The 15637-nt window shown below is 40.6% G+C and overlaps 1 protein-coding gene across 12 annotated transcripts in view; it reads right to left on the reverse strand.

The window, feature by feature from the left end:
• The window catches only part of ZNF804A (zinc finger protein 804A), a 261110-nt gene that overhangs the window by 26053 nt on the left and 219420 nt on the right, over window positions 1–15637 (reverse strand). For 11 of the 12 annotated variants that reach the window (XM_065669717.1, XM_065669719.1, XM_065669716.1 and 8 more), the window contains one exon: window positions 13465–13608. In XM_065669717.1, the coding sequence (XP_065525789.1) occupies window positions 13465–13608 (144 nt within the window). Of the gene's footprint in view, window positions 1–8398; window positions 13085–13464; window positions 13609–15637 lie in introns of those variants that run through there. The other variant, XR_010610613.1, reaches the window with a different exon arrangement.

The following is a 15637-nucleotide window of genomic DNA, read 5'->3' on the forward strand; positions in this document are numbered from 1 at the left end:
AAAAAAAAAAAACAAAATATAAGGAATGCTTAAGTAATTTTGCATAGCTTTAAATACCCCTTGTAATTAAAATTGTACACTTTAAAATTTTGCAGTGTTAAAAGCTCAAGCTTTCATTCAATGGTTCAAAGATGGCGAAGTGTAAGCACAATATAAAGGAAAATCTAAATTTGTATCCTTAGCTTCACAGCTGAAATTCACAGTCTTTCCTGAAACACTGTGCGTACACAGCTGCACCTGACACAAGCACAAAGTGGGTCTATTCATCAAATGCATGCACATTTAAGCAGTGAAAGTCCCCAGTTCTCACAACTGAAACCAGATCGAGTGTTTAGCGGTCTCACACCCTTACAAGCAGAGACATTAGTACAGCTTCAACTTGCTTTCCTCTTTTAACAGACATAGAACAAATCTCATGGGCCTACAAAGATTACATGACACACTGATGCTATGAACTTGCACTTCTGCCTGGGGCAGTATCACTAACAATAAATCATTCAATTTGAAATTTCTACTGACCCTCAAGGCTCCAGTTGGCATCCTGCATGCAGCATACCTGCAATCTGTGTTTAGATTACTGCTCAGTGCCAGGGAAACCATTGCCTCTTCCATTTCCACTCTGGAGGAACTCTCCAGCCATTGACATGTCACAGAAGAACTTAACTATCCACCACAAGCAACTAAATTGCCAATGGGATATACAATTTAGGAAAAACTAAGTCATGTTACTTTTAATGCCCACTCACATTTAAATTTGTTGATACTTCCTTTTGTACATCTCCTCAACTATTTCTAGTCTTTTGTAATGGCCCCCTGAATTTGGTTTATAATCGAAATGCCTTCCATCTTCTCCTAAAGTTAACGGGAGAAACTGGTCTTTCCAGTCCCTCCTCTTTCAGGAGACAAAGTTGTCAGCTTGGGTTTTCAGACTCAGCCCAACTGGAATGAAAATGAAACTAATTCATACTGGTATTAATAGTTTTGCCTTTCACTCTGGTAGTGAAACTGTTAATTACACCCTTTTAACAGAGTTTATTACACTTCAGAGCCAATGGCCTGAAACTAAACAATTTATTGGCCTCTCTCAGTTACTGTGCTCCCCACACTATTGTAAGTTCACCATCTTCCAGGTCAGAGGGTGAAAAACTTAGATGCTAGAGCACATCAGAATAGACTTCAGAAAAAAAAAAATCTACACCAAAACTCTCACCAAAGCACACCAAAAATCCACATCAAACCCTCCCAAATAATATTCTGCTAATGCACAGTGGAAGGAAAAGCACTGCCTTTAACTTGCATTTTCTTCAACGTGATCTCATTAGTGCTGGCGTCATTGTACCATTCACATGCTGACATGTAACACGTATACAGAAACCAGTGATTTCTGGTAACTCTCTAAATTGACAGAGGGGAGACTGGGAAGAGATCTTGGAAAGAAGTTCTTCCCTGTAAGGGTGGTGAGGTGCTGGCACAGACTGCCCAGAGAAGCTGTGGCTGCGCCATTCCTGGCAGTTTTCAAGGACAGGCTGGACGTGGCTTGGAGCAACCTGCTCTAGTGGAAGGTGTCTCTGGCAGGGAGTTTTGAACTGGATGAGCTTTAAGGTCTCCTCCAACACAAGCCATTCTATCATTCTGTGACTCATGTACTCAAATACAGAGAGTAGTATTTTTCCTTACCCAAAACCTATCTTTCTTATAGCAGTGAATTCTGCATTGTAACAACTGCATTTTTCTTTTCCCACGTCCTGGGGTTGAGGACCACACCTGCACCACTTTCTTCATTGATGAAAAACACCCACTCTTGACTTAAACATTGGCAGCTCTTTGGCAGTGCACATCAATTGCACTGAACAGTGAGGACAGGAAGAGAAGAAGCCACGATCATCAGCTGAAGCTGCAGGGGGGCATTAACATAACAGAATCTAATTACCTGCCTGGATTTTGGCCAGTGCCCAACTGGAGTTACCACCCTCACTCCTAAGAAAGCACCCTGGGAAATTCAATTATCATAGTAGTCAGGATCTGTTTTGTATCTAGAAGGCAGCAACTCCTGCAACATAATTATATCACTCTAATCTCAACTCAAAGGAAAAAGTGCCACCTGTTGAAGTACCATCATGTCCTGTAGCACACAAATGTTAATTCGTGGTTTTCTTTTAGAAATTACTAGGTGCTCTTGTCCTCCACAGTGTGAAGTGTGATGACAGCACCGTGGTATAGCTAATAAATCAGTTTACTGTATAACCTGATTTCTTTAATGAAGAGCAAATACTTGAGCCTTAGCAAAGCAGGAGCCCCAGGCGTGCACTGCGGTCTGAAATAGTAGATCTGATTTTGTGCGGTCTCTCTGAACCAGGGGGCACTGACGCACCACTAGTCGTTGGAGACTGCTTCTGTCAGAGGCCAACGGTAAGAGTCAACTTTATGTCTGAGTTCAAAACCACAGAAGAGAGGAGTGGCAAGGGCATTATGGGAGAATAACAAATAACCAGTAGAGGTATAGTTTTCATAAAGGAATAACTTTTAAAAGATAACTAGAGCTGTCAAGGTGTCAGGCCAGAAGAGCCAGCACAATTAATATACACTAGGCTTCAATCTACTGGGAGGGGAAAAAGGAGGATTTATTCTGGAAAATTACAAGTTAACAAATGCAAGCATCAGTTCCTCTGTAAAGCACCTATGAAAGTGTAAAGGTCACAACCTCTTACAGCTTCTGTCACAGTAACAACACACTACAATTATTATATATTTCAAGCAATTTTATTGTCAATGACAGCAGCTACAAATGCACAAGGAAATGTTTTCCTTAGCAGACTTCTAGGCTGTTTACTTGGCAGAAATCCTCTGTGCCCCAAGAAATGACTAGTATTTTAGATTCTTATGAGCCCCTAATCAGGGCATCTGCCATTGCAGAGAGCCCAGCAGCCTCCTGCGTACTGGCAGCTGCTTTCCGCGTGAAGTGGAGCTCTCCTCTCAGTGACCGCTGGGGCAGGCAGGTATCTCTCCCTCCCTGACCACACTGCCTGCCCTTGTTTTCCTCAGTCTGACTCTCCATTAAATCTAGACCTTGCATAGTACACAGAGCCATTAACTTGCCTGTGTGAGGCTCACTCCAACAGCTAACAGAGCTTGGAAATGGGCTTCTGCTTTTCTTTCCTTCCACTAAAATAAATAAATATCTAGAACAAAAACTGGGTTTGCTTTGCCTTGGACAGGGCTTTGAGCAACCTGGTCTAGTGGAAGTTGTTCCTGCCCATGGCAGGGGGTTGGAATTGTATGAGCTTTAAGGCTTTTCCAACCCAAACCAGTGTTTCTATGATTCAATACGCAGACTACTAGAACCCTGTTATTCTCATCTGCCTACCTAACAATAAATGAAAGATCAAGTATCTCCAATTCAGATGGCAACTCGAGGGATTTGCAAAGATGTCAGTCCTCTCCATGCACACACATATAAGAAGGCACAGAAACCCCTTTGTCATGGTGAATCTCCATTGTACAATGTCTAACCAGTGAAGCTAAATTAAATGGGGACATAAACCTGTAATTTTACACTTTTCTTATGCTGAGAGAACAAAAAGTTTCCAAACCCAGCACCTTTTAATACATGAACTTTCCTCTTCACTATTGCTTAATAAAAAGTACATTCATTTAGCCTCATTGATCTTCCTGTTAATTGAGGCAGTGAGATGAGTTGTTAGCTATTCTAGATTTGCTTTGTCCATAGCCAGGCAGGTATGCAGAGCTAAAGCAAGACACCCAAACAGTGCTTGAAAAGAAAATCTGCTACCTGCAGAATTATTTGTGAAGACTAGCTGTGTCCTGGGTTCAGCTGTAGCAGTCATTTTTCTCCTTCTTAGTAGCTGGTGCAGTGCTGTGTTTTCCAGTTCAGCCTGAGAACAGTGCTGATAACAAACTGATGCTTTGAGTTGTTGCTAAGTAATGCTTACTCTGACAAAGGACTTTTCAGTCTCATGCTCAGCCAGTGAGGAGGGGTTTGGGAAGCCAGGAGAAAGCAGAGACAGGACACCTGACCCAAAGTAGCCAAAGGGGTATTCCATACCACAGCACATCATGCCAAGTATAGAAACTGGGGGGAGTTACCCAGAAGGCCCAGATTGCTGCTCAGGCTGGGCTGGATATCAGTCGGTGGGTGGTGAGCAACTGTATTCTCTCCCCTTGTTATTTCCTGTATCATTATTATTATTGGTGGTAGCAGCAGTAGTTTTGTATTATACCTTAGTTACTGGACTGTTCTTATCTCAACCTGTGTGATTCACATTCTTTCATTTCTCCTCCCCATCCCTGAGGGAGCCAGGGGGAAGAAGAGGGTGGAGTGAGTGAGCAGATGTGTGGTTCTGAGTTACTGGCTGGGATTAAACCATGACAGTTCTTTTGGGTGCCCAACGTGGGGCACGAAGGGTTGAGATAACGACAGATCTGGCTGGAGTGTGTCTAATTGTATTTGTCATAAGCATGCATTATTTCGGATTAATAGTCACTCATTATAATGTTGATTTATTTGCTCTTGGAGTTGTTGTTCTTGATCTCAGAGTTTCAGCATGTCATACCTTGCTTGCAGTCAGCATGTGTTTTTTTGATGTTTATCGGCTTTGGGGCCTAGGCTAAGGTTCTTGTTTCACTGTATTTCATGGTAATGACTTGTAATACAGTAGTCTCCTTCATCATGGAACTGAGCTGGTATGTATTCTCAGCGTGGTCATCACCTCTATACTATGGGAGGCATGTAATGGGAATTTTTAACAATTACACATAATTTTCCTTCCCTTGGGGTTTCAACCTATGGAGGAGATATTCCCTCCCACTGCTCCCCCACCAGGTCATTTACAGTAGGAGTCAATTCTGGAAAAGTTAAAGATCTTGAATATCCTTTCAATACTGTTGAAAGCATCCTGCTCTTTTTGCTGGGAACCAGCTTGTTGCTGCATCTGCTATGTTTTGCCTATGGCGTGACCACCCTGAGAATGCTCGATCTTGTCCAATCTCAGAAGTTAAGCAGGGTATGGCTCAGGTGTTGTCTATGGTTAAACAATTATTTAAGAATACTACCAAGAGATCTTCCCTGAGGCGGGACAGTCATGACCGGCAGGGTGTTTAGGATTGTATGGGCAAGCACTGAAGCCAGTGGGCGACTCCAGTGCTTTGGAGTTTCACTCCTGCACAAATGCGGAATCCAGAAAAATTAGAACACTTAGACAAGGTGTGCTGTTATCCTGGCAATACCACAGAGGGACAACTCACTGCAGTGTGCTGGGGCTTGGCCTGAACCTACAGAGCCCTGTTCTGTAAGGAGCAAGAAAAAGATGTCCATGGATCTGATGGCAAAGCAACAGACAACACAGCTACTCAACCCCCAGTCACACCAACCCTGACAACAGACACCGGCAGCCACTCCAAACCCAGTGACAGACACTGCAAATAAACCAAAGGACCAATCCATGCCAGTATCAGTTGCCCCTATAAGCAAGGGGAAAAGCAAACAACAGCCACAAAGAGCAATCTGTGTAGTGAAGAAAGATGAAGACTCAATGGATGTACTAGAGGGGATGCCATCTGAATGAGAATTATTACTACAGGAATCAGAGGAAGACAGAGATGTAACTTCATGATCCCGGACCTCAACCAAGCTGCAGAATATGCAAAAAGATTTCAGCTGTCTTCCAGGGAAGCACATCGTCACATGGTTGCTTTGATGCTGGGACAATAGGGCTGACTGTCATGAATTAGATAGTAGGAAAGCCAAGCAGCTGGGAACACTCGCTAGGGAAGAAGGAATTGACAAAGTGAATGCAAAAAAGAAATAAGCCCTCAACCTTTGGAGGTGGCTCCTGGCAGCTGTGAAGGAAAGGCTTCCCGACAAGGGTGATGTTATGCATCGCTCAGGCAAGTGGACAGTGATAGAGAAAGGCATCCAGTCAGTGAGGGAATCAGCCATTCTAGAGATCATCTATCTTAGGCCAGATGCTGGGAATGCATCCATAGACCCAGATGAAGTTGAATGTACAGAACCCATGGGGCAGAAACTTACATGGAGTGCACCATCATCATATGCCCATTCATTAGCATCGATGACCTGCAGCGAGGTAGCACCACCAACAGTGGATGAATCGTCAACTCTGAGAATTCAAAGACAATCTCACCCCTTCCATCATTTCAGCTATTGAAAAACTCCTGATCCAGGAGTTTAAGCAATTGAGAGACGATCTATCCAATCTATCCAGCTCCACCTGTATCAACCCCTGTCTCAGCCATGAACAGAAGACACCCTATTGCCCAAGAGAGAAGATACAGGAGGTAGATGCCACTGGCCACCCTATGGTTTTATCTGCAGGATCACAGAGAAGACATGAGAAAGCAGGACGGAAAACCTACCTCAGTTCTGGAGGAATGGGTGCACGAAATGAAGAGGAAAACAATGGTCAAGGATGATCCTTCCAAGAAAGCTGCTGCTCCAGTCTTCAGTGAGCAGCTTCCCAGATGGAGTGGAAGGGCTGATTTTACTCCAGCTCCTGTGGTAAGGAATTCTAATCCCTTTCATTTAAGATTTTACCTACCATTATCTAAGTAAAATACCCCCCACCTCATTGTCATAAGGCTCACCATCTTAAGGCTGCCCAGCTCTCACCATTGCAAATCTTATTGCTCATCTGTTAAGACAGCTTTGCTTGGACAGCCTCTCCTTCTCATTCTGTTTGTTTTTTTTTTTTTTTTTAATTTAAGAAAGAAAGAAAAAGGATCCTAAAATAGCCTTGGTTATAGCATATGCCTTGCAGGAATCCTGGCATGGCGTGGATGGACATCTGTTTCAGGCCTGACCTACTTCTAAGCATCTGAACACAAAAATCTCCTTGCAAGTACTCCCTGTAGAGTGGGGTTTTTTTAGATTTTCCCTTCCCCTCAGAAGCCTTCTTTTCTGTCTGAGATCCGAGCTGAACTCAGTTATATTGGGTTTGGCCATTTAAAGATGTTGGCAGTGTCACTAAGGGGTAACTCCAAGTAGAGCTTCCAAATGTACAAAGCAAACACCAAGTGCTTAATGAAGAGGATATAGCCTCCGTAGGCAAAGCACAGGTGAGGAGCATATAACCCTAAGAGGTAGACTATATTAATTTATCTCGGATAGTACTTTTAATATATGTATCATTATACAATATGTAACTTTTAACCAACCTTACATAATAGGCTGATGCTAGGAAAATATACTAATTGGGGTATTTCTAAGAAATGCAGATCTTGTAACTATGGGCAGAAATTAGGGAAGAAAATAAAGCAACCCACATCAGCAGCATGTGTTGTACTAGCATCCAAACAAAGGAAAACAAGAAAGATTTATTAAGCAAGAAATGAGTCTTGAGAAGTGACAGAAGGAGAAGTGGTAGCAGCCTCTGTCTCATGAAACATAAGGAAAACCATTCTTGTTATTTCAATGTTTGCTTAGCAAAAGAGAATGAACACAACTAAGGATGATGCTTCATTCACTTAGTTTTTTCCTCATTTGTCCCATTTGTGAGCTCATTTTCAAATCAACATAGCCTCTCATTTTTTATTATACCTAGTGACAGCAATGTTTCATACCACGTCTTTTGTCCATGATGCAAAGACTACTGATAAGGTCGGATATAAGGAAGAAGATCTTTACTGTGAGGGTGGTGAGGCACTGAAACAGGTTGCCCAAGGAAGCTGTGAATACTCCATCCCTGGCAGCTTTTAAGGCCAGTCTTGGGTGACATAGTTTAGTGTGTGGTGTCCTTGCCCATAGCAGAGGGTTGGAACTAGATGATCTTAAGGTCCTTTCCAACCCAAACTATTCTATGATTCTATTCTAAGATCAGAATAACCTCAAGTGTCCTTAAACAAGTGTCCTGCTCTTGCAATGCTCACTGTAACCAGTGTGCCTCCACCAAAGCCCCATTTGACCAGGGAGACAAGCGGCTTTTCTTCCAGCCAGGAGAGGGAGAGCAGTCACTTTAAGGGAGGAAGATGCACACAGCTGAGAAAACCTGATCCTTAAGGGAGTCTGTGATAATGATCTCTAACCTCTGGTACTGCTGTAACCCTTTGTCAGTGTCCAATTGGACAAAACCCTAGTGCCAGACCCTATTTTGTTCATGATTCCAAGAGTGAAATAAAGATGCAAACAAGGTCAAGTACTGTAATCGGTTAGTTGGTTTATTACAGAAAGACAATTTTTATAAAAATGGGAAATTATTGTAGTAAGGATTCTGGGTGCAGAATGAGAGAGACAGTCACCACCACAGACCCAGCGGTGTCCCGGGGATGCGTTGTCAGTGGTAGGAGTCTTTTAGGGTTCATGGTATCGGAACAAGTGTCTGCCTAGAGTCCGTATCAGAGGTGTTTGTCCTTCTGGAGGTGTCCTTCTGGAGTTGTCCCCTTGAAGGTAACCCTGGAGGTGTCCTGATGGAGATGCCTTCTGGGCTATGTCTCATGGAGGATCCATAGTAGTCATCAGTGGAGAGTGTCCTCACAGAGGTGTGCACCTGGCGTCATCCTCATGGCAATGGCTCCCTTCAAGATTACCTTTTCCACTTCTTATAATGAGCTGGGGGGAGTACCTCTGTTCTTCACGTCATGTAATACACATTCCTGGTGAAACAGTTTCCCTGGTCTTGCAGCCAGCTCTTCAACTGCATGTGTCTGCAGCAACTCGTGGGATATTGGGCAGCAATACCTCATACCAGTCCTCAAGGTAATGGATAAAAGAGTCTTAGCATTTTCCCACTCATCCTTCAGGCAATGGATGGTGGAGTCCCAGCTCAGCTCCTCACACCCTTCTCCCAGGCAACAGATATTGGAGCCTTAATTCCTCTCACCCATCGACGAGTGGAGACAATGGATTGGTGGAATTTCATCTCAGCTTCTCATACCAATCTTTGGGACAACGGACAGTGGAGTCTGATTTCAGATCAGTCTTTCACACCCTTCTCTTCCATGCTATTGCTGTGAGTCTCTTGTTTTTTCCCTAGCTCTAATTAAAAGCAATTTGTAGGCAGATATATCTCTCCTTAGTTATAAATCATGCAATGAAATGAGATCCACTACCAGATGTGAACATACAGCTGGCAGTGAAAGCAAGAACTTAACAGCATGCAAAAATATACAAAAAAGTTGGTTAAAAATAAACTAATAAAAATCAGAATTAAAGAAGGTGGAGGTTTTAATCTAATACATCTGTTTAATGGTCTTGAATTTCAGTACTGGAAAAGGGAAGGTAGGGCACAGGTGCAGAGCTAACTTTCTGTGTTCTCTCTTGGTATCATTAGGTATATCAAGACTGTGTATCAAGACAACAGCAGTAAGTCATATGAGAGAAGTCTGGCATTTTAAAGCAGCAGCACTAATCATGAATGAACTTGAATCAATATTATTTGTTTTTTATATTACAGTATACCATGGTTCTAATTTAAGAAAATTAGAAATTATAGGTTCTAATTTAAGAAAAAATCCAAGATGCTGTTGGAACAGACAATTCAAGGGACAAGGATGCCTGGAAGAGGGAGGCACCATCACTATTTATACTGCCTGTATTTATACTATCTTCTGCAAATGGAATGGCTTAAAAAAAAATAATAAAATCATTCAACCAAAAGACATTAACACTTGAAATCATTTCATGCTGAAGCACTGTTCTTCTGTTATACATGGGGACTTTGGAAAGAACTGAAAGCTCCTTTACAGAATAATTCAGGTTTGTCACAAGGATGTTTGCCACAAACAAGCTCAAGTGACAGCATAGTGAGGAGCTAGGAGCCATTAATGGAATAACAGTGCAAGGCATCCTTATGGTGAAGAAAAAGGCTCAGCTGAATCCAAAATACAAACAAGAGCTGACCAGCTATAACCAGCACAGTTCAAACCCCAGAGGCCAATCACAAACAGAAGGGGCTCTGCAGCTAAATGGTTCCAAGTCTTCATTGGCTGAATGTGGAAAAAAATCAGAAAACCATGAGTTCATATTTGAGGCTGCTGAATGTTCCTAGAGAGCTTTAGGAACCTGTAAACGTTTCTGTACAAGCTGCTACTGAGCTGCAGTTAAAATTATTGTTTGTAGAGTAGTGTTAGTCTGTGTTAAGAAACCATTGTCCTCTGCTCAAGGCATACTACCTCTCCTTAGACATACCATAAGCTCACCCCTGGCTCTGTAGAGGTCCCAAGGTCCTACTGCATGCAGCTTGAAGAGCCAATTATCTGGAAGAAAAATAGAATCTCTGGAGGGAAACCCGCTACCACTTCTATATAGTATGTCTCATGGCACCTCCTCACAACAGGCAACACAGATGGCAGTGCTGTTTCACCAACAGGGTAGAGCCACTGCTAAAAAAAGAACAATATTTTTTCTGAAATGAATGAACGATGGGTTTTGCACTGATCAGCAAAGACTGCAATAATTACCATGAGCTGTACTGGGGCTTGTACTGAAAAGGTTGCACAGTTCTTTCTAGTGAAGAATGAATTCTCACATATAAACCAGCATGCACAAGCTGTAGGGCATAAGATACAATTATAGCATCACTCCTAAGGAAAAAAAAGAATTGCCCTGAAACTTTTTTCTGGTAGCAAATAGGAAACTGTAAGATGATTTTTGCAGCATCAGACAGGGAGTACTAACCACTCACATGCACCACTTAATTCTTTTTAGCAAATTAAATGATGTTAATGTCATAAAAAATTATTCACCTTGACAGGTTAGTTAAATATACTACTAGCAACATATTATTTTCTCCTTCATTTTAAGAAAATGTAAAACTTCACTGTAAATACCTTTTTTTATTTTTCCCCTATGATCAATGACAGCTCAAAAACATGGATTAACAAAATGCTTTCCATATTATTCCTTAAATTAAGTCTAAGTAAGTGACTTAATTTATATTCTACTTGATTATTTTCAGGACAGCAATGGAACTGCATTTGGAATTTCTGAAAACTATAGGAAAGGTATTCTCTTGATTGGGTTGAACCCTGCAGCAATAACGCTTAAATTAACTTTGTGAGATTGATGCTGTTAAAGAATGACTGTTTTCTTCCACATAACTGTCTAGCTGATCTATAGCCTACTATAGCCTAATGCAACAAAGATGTTAAAATGTTTAAAATGTTTTAGTTTTCTTTTTTTTTTTTTTTCATTTCAAAGGAGTTAAGAAAGGAAGCACAAAGCCTATCACAATTCTCTGCTTCCAGAACATGTACTGACAGGAAAACGGGGAACAACTTCAAGCTAGAAGAGGGTAGATTTAAATTAGACATCAGGAAGAAGTTCTTCACTATGAAGGTGGTGAGATGCTGGCACAGGTTGCCCAGAGTAGCTGTGGCTGTCCTGACCCTGGCAGTTTCCAAGGCCAGGTTGGAGGAGGCTTTGAGCAACTGGGTCTAGTGGGAGGTGACCCTGCCTGTGGCAGGGGGTTGGAACTGGATAAGCTTTAAGATCCCTTGCAATCCAAACCAGTCTGTAGTTCCATAAACTGCTGGAAAACTTCTGCCACTGAGGTAGGAAGAGCATTCAACAGTAGTACCTGCAAATAGCTCTAGCTCACTCAGTAAAATCAGATTACTCAAAAACCCAAAAAAAAACCCATGATATGAAGTTCCCTGAAAAATTAAGCAATTCTGAGTGAACCCACAGTACCGCACATGGCAGCTTTTAACCAAAATATGGGAAGAGGAACATTTTTTTCTTTATAATATCAGTAGAAACAAACACACACACAAAAAAACACCCCCAACCAAAAATCCACTCCAGAGGAGTTAAGCTTCACGTTTTAATCTCCAGAATCAATAGTTTCATTTGCTAGTAACATTACTGAAAATTATTAGCTTGCCCAAACACGCATCCATTCAATTTTTTCTACTGGAAAACTACAAACTTTTGCATGATTTCCTACCAGGGAGATTCGAGTTGTGGAGGTACAGTGAGGAAGAGGATGGCTCTTTCACTAAACACAAAGCCTTACGCAAACACAGACACACAGTCCCCTACACAGAAGATGCAGAGGTAGGAGTTGGTGCTGTGCTCACCATCTCCTGTCTAAAGGCATCAGAAAACTAGAATAACTATATGAACCACTGGAAACAAGTCCCTGTTCAGTCTCACACTTGACCTCAGTTTCAAAATCAATTTTTCATCAGTATTGAACAGACAAATGAACACTGCAGCGTTCAGGTTCTCATTATTTAAAAGTCCTTCAGAGCAGTTAAAAAAGAATAAATTACAATCCTAAGGGAATTCAAGTGCGGAAGACTCTGCCCATCACTTTTTTCTTGCCTTCCAGCAATGAAGTGCTGTTGTGTGAACATAGCACTTGAAGCACCAGTTCCAGCTGCATTTTAACTAAAAATACTTGCATTTCATAATAAATATCCACAGGATGCAGTGAAGCTACTTGCTAATTTCTTATCTAACGTACCTTTCCCTGCAGCTTCTCAGAGACTGCTATTGCTGCTAAGGTCCCCATCTCCATAGTTCTCAAATCTAAATGTAACACTCATGCTGACAAGTGTCAATTCTGGGCTAAATAAAACTATCAGTAACAGAGATGGAAATGTTTCAGGGAGGAGCACTGAAGGGAAGGAAAGCAGATTATTTGCTTAGATAATAGAGATACAAACCACACGGAGCAACTCATCTATGTTCACTCTGAGCAGAGTTACAGGACAAGGGGAGATTCAATTAGAATGAAAAGCAACCAATCCAGACCCAGGATTTCAAGACAGCATAATTACCAGCTAAGTGGACTAAGTAGAAATTTCCTGTACACTTATCATGTATCTTTACGTTATCATTACGTGTATCTACCTTGGAGTCAAGATGCATTGTCTTTTCTCCTGAATTATCTATATTATACATGGGAGCACTGTTTTCATGTTACCGAAGCAGAAAAAACAACTTGGAGATTGTGTGGTGATAAAAGCGGTGGTAAAACTGTAAATACCAACATTTTCAAGCCAACACTTCTTACTGTGAGCTGATGCAGAAACTTTTCATACCACAGGTTTTTTAAATGCAATGCATTTATGTAAAATCATAGACCATTTCAGAAGTGTATCCGCACTGAAAGAAAAAGTACCAGAGTACGTCAGATTCCCTATCCACATCTGTTGCAACAAATCCTTCCCAGTAAGTCATCTCTTGTGTAACACAGTATTTATATACATGCAAAATTAAACTGATGACAATGAAATTGCACATTTATAATTGTATTTTTCATCATTCCCTTTCCTTTTTGCAATTTAACTGTTTACATTTCTATTTCTTTCCATTTTAGAATTTTTGGTTGTAAAGCCTTCACATTGAGATTTGTTTCTTAGAAAACAGTGTGTTTTGCTTCCCAGAGCCTTAAATTTGGGCACAACTCAGCTGTAATTTCCAAGTCATGTTACTTCATAGTTCTACCTGAAACTAAGTTGGAGTAGTGAGCAGATTCCTCTTACCTGTTTGTGAGCATGATCATAGGAGTTAATGTGATTGTCAAACTCCTGGTGTTTATAGTACTGCTTGTCACAAAGTTCACAGTAGAAGTTGGCTTTAAGATCTTCCAGAGCTTCTGCTATGGTGTTTTTCTTTTCAGCATAATCCTGGAAGGGGTTGGGAAAAAGGAATGAATTTTAGTTTTGCCTTTGATGCTGCAACTGGATTTTGTGCTCTGAAGTTTATCATATTTGTCAATATTTACACACCTCTGTAACTAAAAGCCTTCACATACTTGCTGTGTTACACTGCGCATGTTTACTGTATCTGCTGGGAGGTTGAAGATTTGCACACTCCAATTTGCTACACAGTTGCCAGCTCCCCATACAGGCTCTGTTAGAGGCTAGAAGCATTTTCCCAGATTCTGTCTGCATACAAATATTTATCATGCTGAGGCTATTTTTGAGGTAATTTCTATTCAAGACTTGCTAGATAATACATCCAAGCAGAATAAGCATGAAGATACAGACTGCAATAAATTAGTTATTAGGCTTTTACAAGAAAGTGCATTTACTAAAAAAAAAAACAGAATTCAAGGAACCATCCTGGGTCCTGCTTGAACCTGTGGAGACAAGAAAACCTGAGGAACACTTTCAAAGCTGAGACGTAATAAGTATCTTCATCACTTTGTTATTTGTCATCAAGTATTAGAAGGACATACAACTCCATTTACCATACATTAGCAAAAGCATCACAAACAACCTTGCTTTTCATTTTGAGCTAATTACATAAAAGTATATTTATTAATTACCTAAATACACTGATGAGAACATGGCCTCTTCTGAAAGAGTGTGGAAATGGTCTGTCATCTCAAATTAGTTTAATATCAGTTAAACACTGAATATGTATAACTTTAGTGCTATGACCCCTGCTTTTGATGAGTCTGTCTGGGACAGAATCACACCCTCAAACCCTAAATGCAGGAAACACTGTTTAAGAAGATAATACCCCTTTGACTTGTTTCACAAAATTTCATTGCTGCAAGCACTTTGGAACTGACCCCAAATTCTCCTTGTTTCTGTCTTCTTCCTTGTTCAGTTAGATTAAGGTAAGATATGATCTCATAATCAGAAAACTCAACACTGAGATAATTTTGGGGGAAAATGTCCCTATTTGCTGGAAGTTTTCAGAGCTTAGGACTAGTACACTTCCAATATATTCTAGGGAGTTTAACATGGAAAATTCAAGTTTACCAGCTTAGAATGTTTGCAGAACAATGACGTCTGTTAAAAGAAGTATAATAGCCATTCAATTAAAATTATATCCACAAAGCATTCATTTAAAATAGCACAGAGAAACCCTAAGGAGATACACTCCCTTTAAACACTTTAAAAGTAATTTTCATAGTCTACAAAGCAATGCCACATGGTTCTGTTTTTTTAAAACACGCACAAAAAAATCTGGGTTTTGGTGGATTACCAGAACTCTGAAACATTATATATGACCTCTGTGAAGGACAAGAGCAAATGTGATGGATTCTAAGACAAGAACAGTGAATATTATTTTTTCTTTATATAAAACATCTCACACCATGCTGCTGGTTAATCCTCAAGCAAAACTTTGCAAGACTTACTAATGTAGCATAATGCCTTGAATAAAGTTACTTAACTTCACTGGTGTTCCTCTTGATACAAAGCACCATTTTGGAAGCAATATACTTATTATATAGCAGAACCTAACCTGAACACAAACATATTTGACATGCCAATGCACTCTAATGGAGCAGAGACAGTGAAACTCCAAGAACAACTTTACTGCAAAGTAATAAAATCATTATCTTAGGATTTCTACCATTAAAATCCTTCAGCTATAGGGTTTTTAGGAGTAGGTTCATTTTACATTATGTTATTACATCACAGTTTCAGAGGCAAGCCATCACATAATCTAAATTAAGACACAAACAAGCAGGATGAAATATAATAAATAATGTAGTTTGATCATGCATGGGCAAGGGGAAAACCAGAACTTTCAAATAACAAGAACCAAAAGTATTTGAGCTTAGGAACATATGAATGGCTGTATTGGACCAGATGAACCTTTCGAACCTGCATAAGATATTATTCTGTACAAATAAGGGAAGTGACTTGACTTTGCTTTGCAGCTGTGTTCTGCTAGTTTCAGTTTCTGCATACTGGA

Source organism: Lathamus discolor, chromosome 3, assembly GCF_037157495.1.
Source record: "Lathamus discolor isolate bLatDis1 chromosome 3, bLatDis1.hap1, whole genome shotgun sequence".
Taxonomy (NCBI): domain Eukaryota; kingdom Metazoa; phylum Chordata; class Aves; order Psittaciformes; family Psittacidae; genus Lathamus; species Lathamus discolor.